This window comes from Puma concolor, chromosome B3 (assembly GCF_028749965.1).
Source record: "Puma concolor isolate L17-30 chromosome B3, mPumCon1.1.hap2, whole genome shotgun sequence".
NCBI lineage: Eukaryota > Metazoa > Chordata > Mammalia > Carnivora > Felidae > Puma > Puma concolor.
In genome coordinates, this window is record NC_141672.1 from 67,725,809 (window position 1) to 67,745,675 (window position 19,867).

A 19,867-nucleotide genomic window follows, 5' to 3' on the forward strand; every position below is an offset into this window, starting at 1 on the left:
CCAAATGGACTTAACAGACACATTCAGAACATTTCATCCTAAAGCAGCGGAATACACATTCTTCTCCAATGCACATGGAACCTTCTCCAGAATAGATCACATACTGGGACACATATCAGCCCTCAACAAGTTCAAAAAGATTGAGATCATACCATGCATATTTTCAGACCATATTTTCGATGCTATGAAACTCACAACCACAAGAAAAAATGTTGAAAGATAACAAATACTTGGAGACTAAAGAACATCCTACTAAAGAATGAATGGGCTAACCAAGAAGTTAAAGAGGAAATTAAAAAGTACATTGACGCCAATGAAAATGGTAACACCACAGCCCAAAACCTCTGGGACGCAGTAAAGACAATCATAAGAGGGAAGTATATAGCGATCCAGGCCTTCCTAAAGAAGGAAGAAAGGTCTCAGATACACAACCTAACCTTACACCTTAAAGAGCTGGAAAAAGAACAGCAAATAAAATGCAAAACTATCAGAAGTCAGGAAATAATAAAGATTAGAGCAGAAATCAATGCTATCGAAACAAAAAACAAAACAAAAACAGAACAGATAAATGAAACCAGAAGCTGATTCTTTGAAAGAATTAACAAAATTGATAAACCCCTGGCCAGTTTAATCAAAAAGAAAAAGGAAAGGACCCAAATAAATAAAATCAAGAATGAGAGAGGAGAGATCACAACCAACACAGCAAAATACAAACAATAATAAGAGAATATTATGAGCAATTATATACTAATGAAATAGGCAATCTGGAAGAAATGGGCAAATTCCTAGAAACATATAAACTACCAAAACTGAAACAAGAAGAAAAAGAGAATATGAACAGACCCATAACCAATAAATAAATCGAATTGCTAATCAAAAATCTTCCAAAAAACAAGAGTCCAGGACCCCATGGCTTGCCAGGGGAATTCTACCAAACATTTAAAGAAGAATTAACACCTATTCTCTTGAAGCTGTCCCAAAAAAATAGAAATGGAAGGAAAACTTCCAAACTCTTTCTATGAAGACAGCATTACCTTGATTCCAAAACCAGACAGAGACCCCACTAAAAAGGAGAACTATAGACGAATTTCCCTGATGAACATGGATGCAAAAATCCTCAACAAGATATTAGCCAACTGGATCCAACAATACATTAAAAAAATTATTCACCACAACTAAGTAGGATTTATAGCTGGGATGCTGGGCTGGTTCAATATCCACAAAACAATCAATGTGATTCATCATGTCAATAAAAGAAAGGACAAGAAGCACATGATCCTCTCAACAGATGCAGAGAAAATATTTGACAAAAATAGCATCCTTTCTTGATAAGAAACTCCCCAAGAAAGTAGGGTAGAAGGATTATACCACAAGATCATAAAAGCCTTATATGAAAGACTCACCACTAACATCATCCTCGGGGAAGAACTGAGAGCTTTCCCCCTAAGGTCAGGAAGAAGACAGGGATGTCCACTCTTGCCACTGTTATTCAACATAGTATTGGAAGTCTTAGCCTCAGCAATCAGACAACACAAAGAAATAAAAAGCATTCAGATCTGCCAGGAGGAGGTCAAACGTTCACTCTTCGCAGATGACATGATACTGTATATGAAAGACCCAAAAGATTCCGCCAAAAAACTGCTAGAACTGATCCATGAATTCAGCAAAGTCACAGCATATAAAATCAATGCACAGAAGTTGGTTGCATTCCTATACACCAACAATGAAGCAACAGAAAGAGAAATCAAGGAACCTATCCCATTTACAATTACCCCAAAAACCATAAAATACCTAGGAATAAATCTAACCAAAGAGGTAAAAAATCTATATACTGAAAACTATAGAAAGCTTATAAAAGAAATTGAAGAAGACACACACACACACAAATGCGAAAATATTCCATGCTCCTGGATAGAACAAATATTGTTAAAATGTCAATACTACCCAAAGCAATCTACGTATTCAATGCAGTACCTATCAAAGTAACACCAGCATTCCTCACAGAGGTAGAACAAACAATCCTAAAATTTGTATGGAACTACAAAAACCCGAATAGTCAAAGCAATCTTGAAAAAGAAAACCAAAGCAGGAGTCATCACAATCCCGGACGTCAAGCTGTATTACAAAGCTGTAATCATCAAGACATCATGATACTGGCACAAGAACGGACACTCAGATCAATGGAACCGAATAGAGAACCCAGAAATGGACCCACAAACATAAGGCCAACTAATCTTTGACAAAGCAGGAAAGAATATCCAATGGAATAAAGACAATCTCTTCAGCAAATGGTGCTGGGGAAACTGGAAAACAACATGCAGAAAAATGAACCTGGGCCACTTTCTTACACCATGCACAAAATTAACCTCAAAATGGATGAAAGACCTAAATATAAGACAGGAATCCATCAAAATCCTTGAGAAAGCAGGCAAAAATCTCTTTGACTTTGACCACAGCAACTTCTTACTCAACACGTCTCCAGTGGCAAGAGAAACAAAAGCAAAAATGAACTATTAGGACCTCATCAAAATAAAAAGCTTCTGCACCAAAGGAAACAATCAGCAAAACTAAAGGCAACTGACAGAATGGGAGAAGATATTTGCAAACGACATATCAGATAAAGGGTTATTATCCAAAATCTGTAAAGAATTTACCAAACTCAACACCCAAAAAACAAATAATCCAGGGAAGAAATGGGCAAAAGACAAGAATAGATACTTCTCCAAAGAAGACATCCAGATGGCCAACTGATGCATGAAAAATGCTCAACATCACTCATCATCAGGGAAATACAAATCAAAACCACAATGAGATACCACCTCACACCTGTCAGAATGGCTAACATGAACAACTCAGGCAACAACAGAAGTTGGCGAGGATGTGTAGAGAGAGGATCTCTTTTGCACCGCTGGTGGGAATGCAAACTGGTGCGGCCACTCTGGAATACAGTAGGGAGGTTCCTTAAAAAGTTAAAAATATAACTCCTTAAAAGTTAAAAATAGAACTACCCTATGACCCAGCAATTGCACTACTAGGTATTTATCTAATGGATACAGGTATGCTGTTTAGAAGGGGCACATGCACCCCCATGTTTATAGCAGCACTATAACAATAGCCAAAGTATGGAAAGAGCCCAAATGTCCGTCAGTGGATGAATGAATAAAGAAGATGTGGGGTGGGTGTGTGTGTGTGTGTGTGTGTGTGTGTGTGTAAATCTATGTATACACACGCAATGGAGTATTATTCAGCAATCAAAAAGAATGAAATCTTACCTTTTACAACTCCGTGGATGGAAGTAGAGAGTTTTAACCTAAGCGAAATTAGTCAGTCAGAGAAAGACAAATATATGACTTCACTCATATGAAGACTTTAAGATACAAAACAGATGAACCTAAGGGAAGGGAAGCAAATATGATATAAAAACCGGGGGGGAGGGGACAAAACATAAGAGACTCTTAAACAGGGAGAACAAACAGAGGGTGGCTGGTGGGGTTGAGGAAGGAAGGATGGGCTAAATGGGTAAGGGGCATTAATCCTGAAATCATTGTTGCAGTATATGCTAACTTGCATGTAAATTAAAAAATAAATAAATTTAAAAATAATAAAAAAATAAAAATAAACTTAAAAAAAATAGGCAGACGATGTGATTAAATTTTTTCCCAAAGAAGGCATACAGATGGCCAACAAGCACATTAAGAGATTCTCAACATCATTAATCATCAGGGACATGCAAATCAAAACCACCATGAGATAATCAGCTCACACTTGTCTAATTGGTTTGTATCCAAAAGATAGTACAAGTGTTGAGGATGTGCAGAAAAGGGAAACTTCATGCACTGTGGGAATATAATTGGTACGACCACTATGGAAAACAGCGTAGAGGTTCTTAAAAAAATTAAAAATAGAAATACCATTTGACCCAGCAATTCCACTTCTGAGTATTTATTCAAAGGAAATGAAAACATCAATTCAGAGAACTATCTGCAGGAGTGTCTGGACGGCTCAGTTGGTTGAGCATCCGACTTGAGCTCAGGTCATGATCTCTCAGTCCATGGGTTCGAGCCCTGCATCGGGCTTTGTGCTGACAGCTCAGAGCCTGGAGCCTGCTTCCGATTCTGTGTCTCCGTCTGTCTCTCTCTGCCCGTCTGCCTCTCATGTTCTCTCTCTCTCTCTCTTTCTCTCTCTCTCTCTCAAAAATAAATAAACGCTAAAAAAAAAAAAATCACGCTATGGGGCACCTGGGTGGCTCAGTCAGTTAAGCATCTAACTTCGGCTCAGGTCATGATCTCATGGTTCGTGAGTTCGAGCCCGCATCAGGCTCTGTGCTGACAGCTCAGAGCCTGGAGCCTGTTTCACACTCTGTATCTCCCTCTGTGCCTCTCCTCTGCTCATGCTCTGTCCCTCAAAAATAAACAAACATTAAAAAAAGTTTTGTTTTTTTTAAGTCTTGCTATGCAAAGAGCTATATGCACCCTTGTGTTCATTGCTACATTATTTACAGTAGTCAAAATATGGAAGCAACCTGTGTTTATTAATAAATGAATGGATAAAGAAGATGGGTGTGTGTGTAATATTACTCAGCCATAAAAAAGGAAATCATGCCATTTGCAACAACATGGATGGACCTAGAGTGTATTTTTCTCAGTAAAATAAGACCAAGAAAGACCAGTACCATGTAATTTCACTTGTGAAAAGAAATGAATGAACAAAGAAAATAAGTCATAGATGCAAGAAATAAACTGTTGGTTACAGGAAGCAGGGGAAGAGGGACAAAATAGGTGAAGGGAATAAATAAGTCATGGGAATCTCATGTATAACGTGGAATATAGTCAATAAAATTGATGAAAATTTGTATGGTAATAGATGGTAACTAGACTTATTGTCAGGATCTTTTGATAATGTATCAAAATGTCAAATCACTACAATGTGTGCCTGAAACTAATAGCATATTGTATGTTGGTTATACTTGAACTTTAAAAAAAAATTTTTTTTTTTAACGTTTATTTATTTTTGAGACAGAGAAAGAGCATGAAGGGGGGAGGGTCAGAGAGAGGGAGACACAATCTGAAACAGGCTTCAGGCTCTGAGCTGTCAGCACAGAGCCTGATGCGGGGCTTGAACTCACAGGCCGCGAGGTCATGACCTGAGCTGAAGTTGGCCGCTCAACCGACTGAGCCACCCAGGCGCCCCTATACTTGAACTTTTAAAGAGTGACTTAACAGTAAAGTAATAATGCTTGTTTTATAAATTTAGTGTGTGCATCTCTGAAAAACATTGAAATTGTTCATACTTAAATCTTTAAAAATGTGAAGACGTTTTTATTTAAAATGTTTTTCTTTTTAAGATACCTTTCAGGTTATTTCAAAATGTTTTTATCAGTAACATATATTTTTGAATTTTGCAGGTATTCATACAAAAAGTTTTGCCTAAGTGATAGTGTACATGCATTAGTTTTTTTCAGTAACTATTGTTTATTTCCATAATTACAGACTGAAATCAGCAAGGGATGTGGTTACCAGAACAGGATACTCATTGGCTTTGGGATCCCTACATAGATATTTAGGAGGGATAAGTTCTTCTCAGCATTTGAATTCTTGTGTCGGAATCCTTTATACTTTGTCTCAGGACAGTACTTCTCCTGATGTGCAGGTAAATACTCCATGTGATACTTTTCTTGAAATTCATGATTTGTAGATAATGCAGATTATGTTTTTATCGGCCACTAGTAACTTGTAAATAATTCACACACACACACACACACACACACACACACACACACACACACACACACACACACCGCCCAGTAAATGTCTAAGCCATTGTTAACCTGGACAGATTTTTGAAATTCAAGTCTTAGTCAAATCTTGCTATCATTACTTCACACTCAGGAGTTTCTAAAGTCAAATTTAGTATTTTTTTTCTGAAATCGATCTTCCTTCCATCTTAATAATAACATTTACCATTTTGGAGAACTTAATAGGTACCAAGCTTTGTATCACATTCTTCTAACAACATATTAACATATGTAAGCCTCACAGTAATCTCGGGTGTATATTCCCCTTATACAAAAAGAAAACTGGGGCTTACAGAAGCTAAGTAACTTGTTCACAGCTGAAAGCTAAAAAATCATCTAATCAGTTCAAGAACACAAGTCACGGGCTCCAAACCCATGCTCTTAACCACTTTACCATATTATTGTACACATCTTACCCATGTCAGTTAAAATCATCATTCTCTTGATATTTTAAAATCAAATTTTTTAAAATCAAATCTTGATTGATTGTTATTTTTCCTGTTCTTTTACTCTCCTTATCTCTGTCCCCCTCGTGTGTTCCTAATTATTATAGTAGTGTTTTTAGGTTCTTTTCAACTCTCCCTAGATATGAAGCCACATTTGTCTTCCTGAAAGGCTTTCATCTTGCAACTTTCCTGTCAAAAAGCTGGGAAACTGCTTATTGCTTCCTAAATCTCCTTCTCATTCAAGTCCTATCAGCTGACCCAGGAACCTTATCTATCATTACCCCAGAGTAGTGACTTCTCTCATAGGCGGTCTGCCTGTTCTCATTCCACTCATGCCATTCTCATGTCTGCACTTATATTTTCCTATTGTTCTTTTCCCTTCCTGGTCCTATCTGATCATCCAAATTTTCTAGCGTTCTGAAATCCAGTTTAACCACCTTCTTGTCAAATTTCAACATCCCTAATCCACAGTTAGCTTTCCTTCTTTGAATTACTACCATTAATACTAATAGTCTCTTCATCATCATTATCCAGTAGTTGATTGAGTTAACTTATAAGGTGTTCCATTCTTTCATCCTCCTTTGCTTCTATTTATTATATTTCTCTTCTCCCCCTTCAAGAAGTCTATTGCGAATGCACATACATTTACATCAAATACTTTTTCAGTTGATTAATTTAAATGCTTTTAGTGGCTTCCAGTGTCATTAAATCTGACTCTTCTTGATTACTGCTGTCTCTGACTTAACAGTTTATTTTTGTAGAATGTTTAGTACTCTAAGCTTTCTTATACATTCATTGATAAGAGGGATAAAGCTTTCTGAATTTCCTAAAGGGAGGAATTTTTATGTCCTTCAAATGTATATAGAAGTAGATAGAGTGTATACTATAAGGAATCTATTATACCCATCATCTGTCTGACTGCTCGGTTGTCAGTATATGGCCAGTCTTCTTTCTTTCCTTCCTTCTTTCTTTCTTTCTTTCTTTCTTTCTTTCTTTCTTTCTTTCATTCATTCACTGGTTGGCTTAAATAGCAGAAATTTGTTTTCTCATGGTTCTGTAGGCTAGAAGTCCTAGATCAAAGTGTCAGCCAGTTTGGTTTCTTCTGAGCCCTCTTTCCTTGGCTTGCAGTTGGTCACCTTCTCATTGTATCTTCACATGGTTTTTCCTTTGTGCATGTGCATCTCTAGCATTACTCTGTCCAAATTTTATCTTCTTAGAAGGACCCTAGTCACATTGGATTAGGGCTTGCTCTAATAGCCTCATTTTAACTTCATTAAGGCCCTGTCTCCAAAGACAACCTCATTCTGAGGTACTGGTAGAGTCTTGTTTCATTTAAACCAGAGTTGACCAACTTATTATTTTCAGAGCCATATGGTAAATTATGTACACTTTACATGCCATACACTCTCTGTCAGCTGCTCAGTTCTGCCATTGTAGCAGTAGCAGTCATAAATAGTATGTAAATGAATGAGCACGACTGTGTTTCAGTGAAGCTTTATTTATAAAACCATGTGGCAGGGCAGATTTGTCTCAAAGGCAAATCTGTTTACTATATTAATATTTATATATATAATGTATACACTTATTTAATACACATATATTTATTTTTATATGTTTGTAAAAGTGCACTTATCATAAGTGTGCGTCTCTGTGAGTAAAGTATACAAACTAAATACACCATGTAACCAGCACCTAGATCAAGAAATAGAACATTATCTGGGGCGCCTGGGTGGCTCAGTCGGTTAAGCGGCCGACTTTGGCTCAGGTCATGATCTCACGGTCCGTGGGTTCGAGCCCCGCATCGGGCTCTGTGCTGACAGCTCAGAGCCTGGAGCCTGTTTCAGATTCTGTGTCTCCCTCTCTCTGACCCTCTCCCGTTCATGCTCTGTCTCTCTCTGTCTCAAAAATAAATAAATGTTAAAAAAAAAATAAAAAATAAATAAATAAAAGGACCAAAATTTAAGGAAAAAAAAAAAAAAAAAGAAATAGAACATTATCAATACCCCAAACGCTCTCATGTTCTCTTCTAGTTATTACCTGTCCTACCAAGGATAACCACTATCCTAATTTGCAGCATCATATGTTAGTTTTGCCTGCTTTTATACTTTATATCATTGGAATCATATGGTACATACTCTTTTATGTCTGGCTTTCTTCAACATTACATTCAAGAGATTTGTCCATATTACTGCATGTAACTGTAAATCTTGTTGAATCTTTTAAAAACTTGAATTTTTGTTCTCCACGTAGATTGAACAAAAAACACTTTACGGTAAACTAGATTTAGTTCAAGCTATTAGTTGAAGAACCAAACATTATCTTGGAATTCTTTTTTTTTTTTTTAATTTTTTTTTTTAATGTTTACTTATTTTTGAGAGAGACGGAGACAGAATGGGAGTTGTTTAGGGGCAGAGAGAGAGAGAGACACAGAATCCAAAGCAGGCCCCAGGCTCTGAGTTGTCAGCACAGAGCCCGACACGGGGCTTGAACTCATGAGCTGTGAGATCATGACCTGAGCCGAAGTTGGACGCTCAACCGACTGAGCCACCCAGGCACCCCAATCTTGGAATTCTTAGTACTGAGATAGATTTAAGTTTAGCATTCGAAATTTAGATGATTGTCAGGGTTTTTTACTGGATATTTGAGAGAAATTTTTTCTTAAACTTTGTATGTTCTCTGTTTCTCTTTCCAGGTTAGTTATAATAGCACACAAGTACTATTCTGTCTCGTTACTTTATCACTTCATTCAACAAAGAACAATTCATTGTGTTTTATGTTTCTTAATGCTGCTGTAGCATTTTAAATTGTTTTTCTCTGTCTTCACAGACCTGGGCACTACATTCGCTATCACTGATTATTGATTCTGCTGGCCCACTGTACCATATGCATGTGGAACCCACCCTTTCTCTTATTATAATGTTATTGTTAAATGTGCCTCCTACTCATGCTGAAGTTCAACAAAGTCTTGGTCGCTGTTTGAATGCCCTTATTACTACTTTGGGTCCAGAACTACAGGGTATGCATAGCTCATTTTGTGATGTTTTAAATTAAAAATACACATGTGAAAATGAATTCACTTCTTATTACTGACTCAAATACTTGTCAGTGAAGTGGAGTTTAGCACAGTGTTCTATGCAAATACATGAGCAGAGTATTGAGAGTCAGGAAGAAGATTTTGACTCCTGCATGTTGACATAATAGAAAATAACATAGAAAGTAGGAAACTTAATGTAAGCTCCACCACTACTTTTTTTTTTTTTTTTTAAGTTTATTTATTTATTTTTGAGAAAGAGAAAGAAAAAACCCCAAGCAGGCTCTGTGCTGTCAGTGCAAAACTCAACACAGGGCTCAGTCTCACAAACCATGAGATCATGACCTGGGCCCAAATCAGGAGTCGGATGTTTAACCAACTGTGCCAGCGAGATGCCCCACTCCACCACCAGTTAATTGGATGACCTTTGGAAAATCTTTGTCTTTGGTCTTTGGTTTCCTTTTCTATCAAATGAGGGAAAAGTTGAAAAGCCTTTATGATTGGCACATAGTAGGTGATCAGTATATTTTGTGAAATGCCATCTAGTCTGATTTCTTTTACCTTGAAAAGATAAGGAGTGTCGTATTTAGAAAGATTAGATATATTTTTAATATGCTTTTCTTAACAATTGAAGTGAAAAATTCAAGTGGAATAGTGTAAAGAGCTTCTCTCTTCTAAGAAATAAATGACTAAGTCCCAAAACTCAGGTAATCTGATCTTTTCAAATGTAAAGTCCATGAATGATTTTAATATTTGAAAGAAACTCAACTAATATAAGCAGGGCTAAGTTCATTAGCCATTCTAATTCCACTTTTCATGAAATTTTGGTGTAGCCTTCAGATAGGCTGAGGTTCTTATTTGCCTAGTGATTTGTATTGACAAATTTTTCAGACTAGGAGTAACTAATATAACCCAAAAATCTGTCACCTGGCTTTCTTTTGTAGAAGAAATTTACTTCACAGATCCTTAAGTTTAAAATTGGTTAAAATTAATAAACTCAGTATATGAGTTTAAAGAGGAATGATTTCATAGACGAATTATTCAAAGATTTGTGCTTTCATTTTAGGTAATAGTACTTCCATTTCCACCTTAAGGACTTCCTGTCTTTTGGGTTGTGCGGTGATGCAGGATAACCCAGACTGCCTTGTTCAAGCTCAGGCCATCTCTTGCCTTCAGCAGCTTCATATGTTTGCTCCAAGACATGTCAACCTGTCTAGCTTGGTCAGCTGCCTCTGTGTGAGTATAAAATTTTAAGTGAGTCCTTAGTTTTTTTTCATTGGAAACTTAGATTTATTTTTAATAATTCTCTAGTCTGTGTACAATAGCTGTTTCCTCTCGTTTCTGGTTTTTTTAGTGGGTAGGGCCAAATTTCATGTAATCACATCTCAAACCTCTCATATATTGATTCAGTTTTGTTCTATTAATTTTGAACTTACCATTTGGAATGTTTATTCATTAATCAGTAAACATGTATTGGATGCTCAAATGTCCTGGGTACTGTATAAATGCTATAGGACATGGAAAAAATGTATGTGACATTATTTCAAATAATTATATATAAAGTTCTCTCCACCTCAGATGGGAAAATAACATTTTTCCTTAATATTCTAGTGGCATATGCATCAATATCTGGGTTCTGATAATATGTTTAATAAATAATGCAAGCTAAATGCTAAAAGTTCTGGTAAATGGTTCATAATCATCAATGGTTTTAGGATTTACCTTGAGTATCACCAGTTTCTATCTAAATTTGCCTCAAAAATTGGGTTACATTTGGAATTAAAACTTGACACCATTGCTTTTAAACTATTTCTGCCCCTAGAATGTTTACAACACATTCCCATTAGTAACATGACAGTTGAGAATTATTACTTTAGACAGACCTTTCATTCACAAGCTGAAGGCAGGATATACAGCATTTCAGACCTTGAAAGAACTTCAAATATCATTAAAACCAATCTTCCCCCCCCCCCAAAAAAAAACCAAAACAAAACAAAACCAAGCACCAAAAAAGTCAAATAATTTGTCCAAGGTAACATATCTAGAAGTAGTGGTAGCTCTAAGTCTATATAATCCAGGTTTCTTTTTTTTTTTTTTTTTTAATTTTTTTATGTTTTTTATTTTAGAGAGAGACAGACAGAGTATGAGCAGGGAAGGGACAGAGAGAGAGGGAGACACGGAATCTGAAGCAGGCTTCAGGCTCCAAGCTGTCAACACAGAGCCCAATGAAGGGCTCGAACTCACGGACCGCAAGATCATGACCTGAGCCCAAGCCGGACGCTCAGCCGACTGAGCCACCCAGGCGCCCCTAGAATCCAGTTTCTGAACTCCTTGTCAAGTTCCCATTTCTTTATTTCTTACTGACTTTGTAGTTTTGATTAGCTCTTAACCTCATCTCTACCACCTCCTAGCTTTGTGGCCTTAGAGAAGTCCCATAACCTCTTCCAGCCTCAGCTATCTTGTCTATAAAACAAACATTGCACGAGATACCACCCATTAAGGCACATGTCCTAGGCACTTAATAACCACTCAATATGTAGTAGTTTTTATTTTCTAACATATAACTTAGACATTATGTTAATGTTCATAGTGATTTTTATGGTCAAAGTTATGTAAGACTCTTAAAAAAAGGATGTGACTGACTTTTCTGATGGAAACTTGGTTCCTCTCTCGGTTAAACACATATTAGAGAAAATAGCACTTACTGGAAAAGGGTTTTTTTTTACACCTTTACTACTCAATGACTTTTCCCTAGGAATATTATTCTCTAATTCAAAGAACCATCCCCAAAACCAATTGTTGAAAAATAGCTATTCCTTTGCAGGTTGGTCAGACTTTCACTCTCCATTATATTTATTGAGAAATAAAGAGCAAAACTTACTAATTCTTAGTGAATTAGAACTGATTAAATTTGTTACTCTTTTTTTTCCCAGACTGAGAAAGTTTACATATAAAGAATAGAGATTACTATTGGATGTTTCTCTTGGAATATTAAGAGCAGTTGTGAAAATCAAAATTAACAATTAACAAATATTATTTATGTTACTCATAATATTTAAGCAGTAAAATGATTTTTTCTTATTCAGAAGTCATTCAAAAATTGCTATCACTATAGTTTGTTAATTTCATGTCTTAATTTTTTAGTAAGCTTTTATTCTAAATTTATTAGATTGAATTTATTATATTTTAGAGTATTTCCTATAGTACGAAAATTGCTTTTGCTTTCCTGTTTAACAACTTTATAATCAGATTTTCTTTTCTATAAAGAATTTAATTATTTAGCATGAAGTGTTTTCATTTTAATTGAAACTCCCTGAAGATTCAGAATATATTTCATCATTAGGAAAGAATCTTACTGAAAGGGTTTTCTTCTAACTGCATGCTGTTTAACTTCCATTCTGAACTTGGTCTTAGCTACACTAGCAATTCTGAGTATTCTAAGTTTTAAAAGTTGGCTTCCAAGAGTAAAAAATTTATAATTAACTTGTGATGAAGTAAACCATTAACTTTGTCCATTGCTGGACACCTGTTCATTTGAATGCACTCTAGATCACTCTTTTAACACTCATGTCTATTTGATCTGGCTTTGTTACTGAGGCTTAATGAGAGTTTCCAAAGGAAAATCTAATTACATAAATGTACATTTTTAAGTTATTGTATATTTTATATCTTTACATCTTGAGTTGACTGTTTCCAAGATCTTAGTTCAACTCCTATTTTAAGTTGGAAAATGAAATATTCATGGCATAGTTTTAAAGTCGAAGCTAAGCCAGTTTGAATGATAGCTCTATCAACATTTATATTTTAATGCTTAGCTGACTGTTGTCAAAATCATCCTAGTATTTATCTTTTGGTTTTGTCATGACCAGTCTGTCGTTTGTTTTTGTGCAGGAGATCTTGTTGGATAATTCTGTGTTGGTAGGTCCCTCACCCTCAATTCCTAACTTTTTTTTGAGGTTTGCAGTGCTGTTTCTTTGTGTCGTTATTTTGGTTGTAGATGTTCTTGTTTTCCCCTGCATCTCTTTGTTTAAGCTAACCATTAATGCAAAGTCCAGTATGTGTAGCATGTTACATGGTGATTATTTAATACCAGTGTAAACAAATCCTCCCTAACCTTCTCCAGCCAGTGCACTCACTCCTTGCACTTAATTTTGCATCATTTTGATTTAATATATTCATTTCAGAAAGGAATTATAATTACAGTTTGACCTAATTTCTGTATTTTGCCTGCTTGGTTTGTTTGCCTTAATTCACTCTGTTCCTCTTCCCAATATAAATGCTGGAGAATGACGTGGAGATATTAAATGTTCCGTTTTGCTTTGTGTGACTGCCTTCAATTTTTTTTCTACCAAACAAGTAAAGAGTACTTTTATAAGCATGCTGTCTCTAAAAGATTGTTTGACCAGCCTGAATAAATGCTGCACCTGCCTTGTATTATATGTTTGTAAAACTCCAGTGAGATAACTAGTAGATTCATTAACTTTTCTTTAAAATAGCCTTGTAGAATGCTTTTTTGTTTTTGTTGTAAAATACAGCCATAATCTTGGGCATGAATAAACTTAATCTTTTTACATTTTAACTCCCTTGTTGTCCTATGTACTAGTTTCTAACAGTGGTTCTTTAACATGATTGGAATATTAACTTTAGACTTTGTGAATGGCATTCCTCTTTCGACTTTTCAGTTCATGATATGTCTCGAGGGTATAATAAAATATATTTATGAAGCAGTTCCCATCCATATGTTTCACTGATGATATATTCACAAACCTGTTCTGTCTTTGGCTTCTGATAAAATTTAGTTTCACTCTCTTTGCGTTTTTTTTTTTTTTTTTTTATGTGTTAAAAACCAGCTGTCACCACCTACTCTTTTTCTCAGAATTTATCCTCTGCTCTTTCCAACAAACTCACCTACTTCAGTTCTGTTTTTTCTCACATACACCATATCTAAATAAAGATCACTATACCAAGTATGCCCTTCTTTCTCAAATTTGCTTGGAAAATCAATAGCATAAGACACATATTCATTGACATAAGCCACACTTTTACTGGTCTTTGCTTTCATTGTTAGAAAAAAATAAATTGCAAAAACTCGACTTTATTCTACTTATGAATCACTTAGAAAAAATTTGTATCCAGAAACTTTTGGCTTTTTTAATTGTTCATTTAAGGTATATCGCAGTCCTACCATTTACCTTCAGTAGACACAATCTATTGAGATTTACATTGTTCAAACACTTCTAAGAAAAATATGTGGAAGGAGTCTGTCATTCTAGCAGAAATATTCTTTATCTCTGATATGTAGCATCTATGTACATACATGTATATCCATTATATACAAGTAGATATACATACATATAAAACCCTGTTGTCTGTAATGTGTGTCTCTAGAGAGTGTTTTTGGTGAATATGTTTTCTGAGTAAAACTCTTTTCTGTCTTTATTTGAAAATGCATTTACTTACTCTGGCATCTGAATAAAAGACTAGTGATAGACTGTTAATAATAGTTAATAACTAACATTTATTGAGCACTTTGTGCCACAAACTATGCTAAGCCCTTTTGCATGTTTCTCTGAATTAACGTTGCAACAGCCCTATAAGATGGGGGTAGTGTTATTTCCATTTTACAAATAAGGAAACTAAGGCACGGAGAGGTTAAATAATTTGCCCAAGGTCACACAGCTAGTAAATGGTGGATCTAGGACTCAAAGTGGGGCAGTTTGACTCCAGAGCCTCCCTTTTAACCAGTATGTTATATTGCTTATATGGATCTATATAAATTTCTACTTAGAGGATGGTAAAACATTATAATATTGTTGCATGAGCACAATTGTATAAGCTACAAATAAAGTCTTTCTCAGTTGTATTTCTTTTATCTCGAAACTGTTTTATTCATGTAAATTTTGTGTCTTCTAACACTGTCCAGAGGCTTCTGCTTGGATGTGTTTATGAATATTTCATAATCAAGTACATGTATTACTCCTTAAGCTATTTATTTCTAAATTGTAATAAAAAATGTGTACTAGAATAGTTTGTAGAAGTTTCTGTGTATTTAACAAATTGAATCTAGCCTAGTGATGAGCTGTACAGAATCAGGAGGGATCCAGTGTATGTCTATTAGACTTATTATGAATGCCACCAAGAATTTCAGCTCTTTCATTTCCCAATTGGTATTTTTCAGGTGAATCTTTGTAGTCCCTATTTGTTACTGAGAAGAGCAGTACTGGCTTGTTTACGTCAGCTTGTACAGAGAGAAGCAGCTGAAGTTTCAGAACATGCTGTTATGCTTGCTAAGGATAGCAGAGAAGAGTTGACTCTAGGTAATTCTTTTTGTCAACATTATCTCCAGCTCAAATGATTTTTTTAATAAAATTTTTAAGTTCTTTTATTTATTTTGAGAGAGAGGGCTCCTGAGTGGGGAAGGGGCAGAGAGAGAGGGAAAGAGAGAATGAGAAGCAGGCCCCACACCAACACAGAGCCCTACATGAGGCTCAATTTCACAAACTGGAAGAAGATAACAACCTGAGCCGAAATCAAGAGTCAGGTGCTCAAGAGTCAGACACTCAACTGACTGAGCCCCCCAGGCACCCCAGATAATTTTTTTTAGTGTTTATTTATTTTTGAGAGAGCACAAGCAGGGGGTGGATGGTGCACAGAGAGAAGTCGGGCGGGGCGGGGGGGGGTGTGGACAGAGGATCTGAACTAGGCTCTGCACTGACCAGCAAGCCCAACACTGGGTTCAAGGTCATGAACCATGAGATCATGACCTGAGCCATAGCTGAACGCTCAACCAACAGAGTCACCCAGGCGTACCTCAAATGATTGTTTTAATTTTAAGTCTTCATTTAAACATGAATTTTTAAAATGAAATTTAAAAGTTAATATATAATGTCTTAAACCTGCTACAAGAGACAGTTACTAACAATTACTGCCATTCCCAACCAGTGATGTTACTGGTTTAGAAAAATTGTTTTCAAACTTAGGTCCCCAAACTAGCAATATCCACCTCACCAACAACTTGTTAGAAATGCAAATTATCGGGCCCCATCCAAAATCTGCTTAACCAAAAATCTGGGAGTAAAGCCCAGCAATCTGTTTTCTATGTTTTTGCAATCCCTGTTAATGCATATTGAAATTTGAGAGCCACTCAAATTTTAGAGCAAGTTTTTTCACAAAAATCCATCGAAGTTGGATTTAGCCCTTAAGTAATTTACCATATGTGCCTTTCTTCCTCCAAAATCTCATTTAATAAAATTTATCATAGATAAGTCATCTTTAGGTGGAAGGGTTTTTAGCCCCTTCTTTATTTTAGAACTGAATTAAAGGATTTCTTAGTTGGTTAGATTTAAGTCTGTATGTCTTTATTTTAAAATTATGTGAGTAACCCAAATATACATATAAATTCATACAACCTCCAAAAATAGTAATGGTAATATCTTACTCTTTTATGTATATAGTTTCCAGAGTGCTGTCACACTTTGAGAAAGTCTCAGGCTTCACAAAGCTTTCCAATATCTAAAGCTCTCAGATCAGTGTGTTTTACTGTCATGCTGTGCTCCTTAGTTTGTTGTTAGACTAAGACTTTAACTGTTTGACTTGAGTTCATCAGCGTTGCTGAACTAGTATGGTAGCCACCCAAACAGGTGGCAGACCTCATTTGAAAACAGTTGGTTACTTACCTTAACCAGAGAAATTTTAATCTTCTAACCATGTGAGATATTCTGCCTAAGTGACCTTCAGTTTATATTTACCACTGAAATTATCTGCATCTTTTGCTTTAGGCTTTTATTGCATAAATATGCTTGTATATGTTCCTAGAATTCTTGACTTAGCTATAGGAGTAAAATACAGTAAAGAACTCATTATATATTTCCTTTTTAAAATTTTGTGATTTGGGGGCGCCTGGGTGGCTCAGTCAGTTAAGCAGTCGACTTCAGCTCGGGTCATGATTTCGCGGTCTGCGAGTTTGAGCCCCGCGTCGGGCTCTGTGCTGACAGCTCAGAGCCTGGAGCCTGTTTCGGATTCTGTATCTCCCTCTCTCTGACCCTCCCCCGTTCGTGCTCTGTCTCTGTCTCAAAAATAAATAAACGTAAAAAAAAAAATTTTTTTTTTAAATTTTGTGATTTTTCAAATGGAAAAAGTTCAAAGAAATGTGCAGTGAACACATATATTCACCTACTTAGCATCTTTATGGCATTCATTTTATATAACTTTCTCTCTTTCCATACTTACACAGATGCATATCTTTTGCCAGACCGTCTGAAAGCAGACTGCAGACATCATGACAGCTCACTCCTAATACATACATTTTCCTTCATGACCACACATCATTTCTGCACTTAATAAAATTAACACTGATAAAGTAGCCATCATAGAATATGCAGTTCTCACACAAATTTCCCCAGTTATCCAAAAAATGTTCTTTATGACTCCTTACTACCCTCCCTTACCACCACCCAAATTTAGGATCCAGCCATGATTCACATATTACGTTGTTTGTTCTGTGTCTTTAGACTCCTAATCTGAAACATTCCTACTGATTCCTACTGAAGTATAGTTGACACACAGTGTTAATTTGTTTCAAATGTACAGCATCGTGTTTCCACAAGTTTAAATAAACATTATGCTATGTTCACAAGTGTAGCTACCATCTGTCACCATACCACACTACTATAGTACCACTGACTTATATTCCCTATGCTATACCTTTTATTCCTCTGATGTCTCCTTCTAGTCTTTAAAAGATAATTTCTCTTACAAAATAGTATAATAGTAGCATTATCTTTAGAATCTAAATGCTTTCATAAATTCTAGATAAGTTCAGGTTGCCTGGGTGGCTCAGTTGGTCAAGCGTCTGACTCTTGATTTCAGTTCAGGTCATGATCTCACAGTTCATGGAATTGAGCCCCATGTCAGTCAGCACAGATCCTGCTTGGGATTCTTCTCTCCCTCTCTCAACTGTAAAATAAATAAATGAAAAACAAATAAATAAATACATAAATAAATAAATACATGCTAGATAAGTTAAATCTTCAAGAGAAAATTTATTCTTTTGGCATTTCCAGAATTAGAGGAAATGGATGCTAGACGGGGCTTATGTTTCTCCTTTGAGGTGCTTTATTACTTTGCAGTGAGAATATTTGCATGTAGTATTTTAATAACTCCAGAATGTGTGTACTTCTCATATGGCAGTTTTGTTTTCTGTATTACTTAGATCATCGATTTTCTTCTTGTCAGATGCTAACATCAGAGAAGTGGGCCTTGAAGGGGCATTATTGACCTTACTAGACAAAGAGACAGATCAGAAGTTATGCAATGATATCAAAGAGACTTTAAATCATATGCTTACGTCTATGGCAGTGGATAAGCTCTCCTTCTGGTTAAAGCTTTGTAAAGATGTACTTGCTGCATCCGCTGGTGAGTATTGGTGGTTACCAGTTGAAATAAAATTGAAAGTGAAAATGTTCTATAAAATTGTTTGCCACTGACAATTTTGTCTAAGTATTTGGATTGTAATTGCTTGTTGCATTTTTCAAGTGAAAATTCTAGTGTTTAAGTCTAACACTTAGGCCTGTGGGTTTTAGTATTCTTCTGATTGTCATTTATGACTTCCCTGTCTAAAACAAACTAAAAAGTAGGGTTATTTGTACTATAAAATGGATGACCTGACTTACAGTAGCCCCATCGTTTGTTTTCATGCATATAATAGTTGAGGGATTGCATCAAATCAACTTAGTAGAAAAATCATCAAAAGTTACAACATTCTGAGCAAGCAAGTTTCTCTATACTTAATAATGTTGATTTCAAACAGGGTTAAAAAAGTGTTATTTAACTAATGTATTTGTGAGTATAAGATAATGGTTAGTGAGAATGTGTATTAGAGTCTTTCAAATTTATATCTTTGGAGTAAGAGAGAAAATAAATGAAAGGAAGAAAAGAGACAAATCAGTTCTGTTCCAGGTACTGTACATACTTTATCTGATTTAATCCTTTAACCATCCAGTGAGCAGGCAGTTAATATTCCATTTTGCACAAGAGAAAACAAGGTTTGGAAAGGTTAGGGAATATGTCCAAAGACATACACAGGTAGATTCAGACTTTACCCTGCATGACTTTAAAATCCAGCTTTCCATGGGGCACCTGGGTGGCTCACTGGGTTAAGCATCTGACTTTGGCTGAGGTCATGATCTCACAGTTTGTGGGTTCGAGCCCCACATTGGGCTCTGTGCTCACAGCTCAGAGCCTGGAGCCTGCTTTGGATTCTTTGTCTCCCTCTCTTTCTGCTTCTACTTATGCTCTGCTCTCAGAAACCTTCCTAAACAAAAGCAAAATGAACTATTGGGACCTCATCAAGACAAAAACTTCTGCACAGCCAAGGGAACAATCAACAAAACTAAAAGGCAACCTATGGAATGAGAGATATTTGCAAATGACATATCTGATAAAGGATTAGTATCCAAAATCTATAAGAGCTTTTAAAACTCACGACCCAAAAAACAAATAATCCAGTGAAAAAAAAGGGCAGAAAACATGAATAGACATTTTTCCAAGAAGACATACAGAGGGCTTACAGACACATGAAAAGATGCTCAACGTCAC

At 35.9% G+C, this 19,867-nt stretch overlaps 1 protein-coding gene across 8 annotated transcripts in view; it reads left to right on the forward strand.

Annotated features, from left to right (window-relative positions):
- The window catches only part of HEATR5A (HEAT repeat containing 5A), a 122,506-nt gene that overhangs the window by 65,181 nt on the left and 37,458 nt on the right, over positions 1-19,867 (forward strand). For 6 of the 8 annotated variants that reach the window (XM_086709982.1, XM_086709985.1, XM_086709988.1 and 3 more), the window contains 6 exons: positions 5,490-5,649; positions 9,067-9,256; positions 10,338-10,507; positions 13,163-13,189; positions 15,450-15,588; positions 18,506-18,685. In XM_086709982.1, coding sequence (XP_086566108.1) covers positions 5,490-5,649; positions 9,067-9,256; positions 10,338-10,507; positions 13,163-13,189; positions 15,450-15,588; positions 18,506-18,685 — 866 coding nt within the window. The remainder of the gene's footprint in view (positions 1-5,489; positions 5,650-9,066; positions 9,257-10,337; positions 10,508-13,162; positions 13,190-15,449; positions 15,589-18,505; positions 18,686-19,867) is intronic. The other 2 variants (XM_025919011.2, XM_086709989.1) reach the window with 1 other exon arrangement.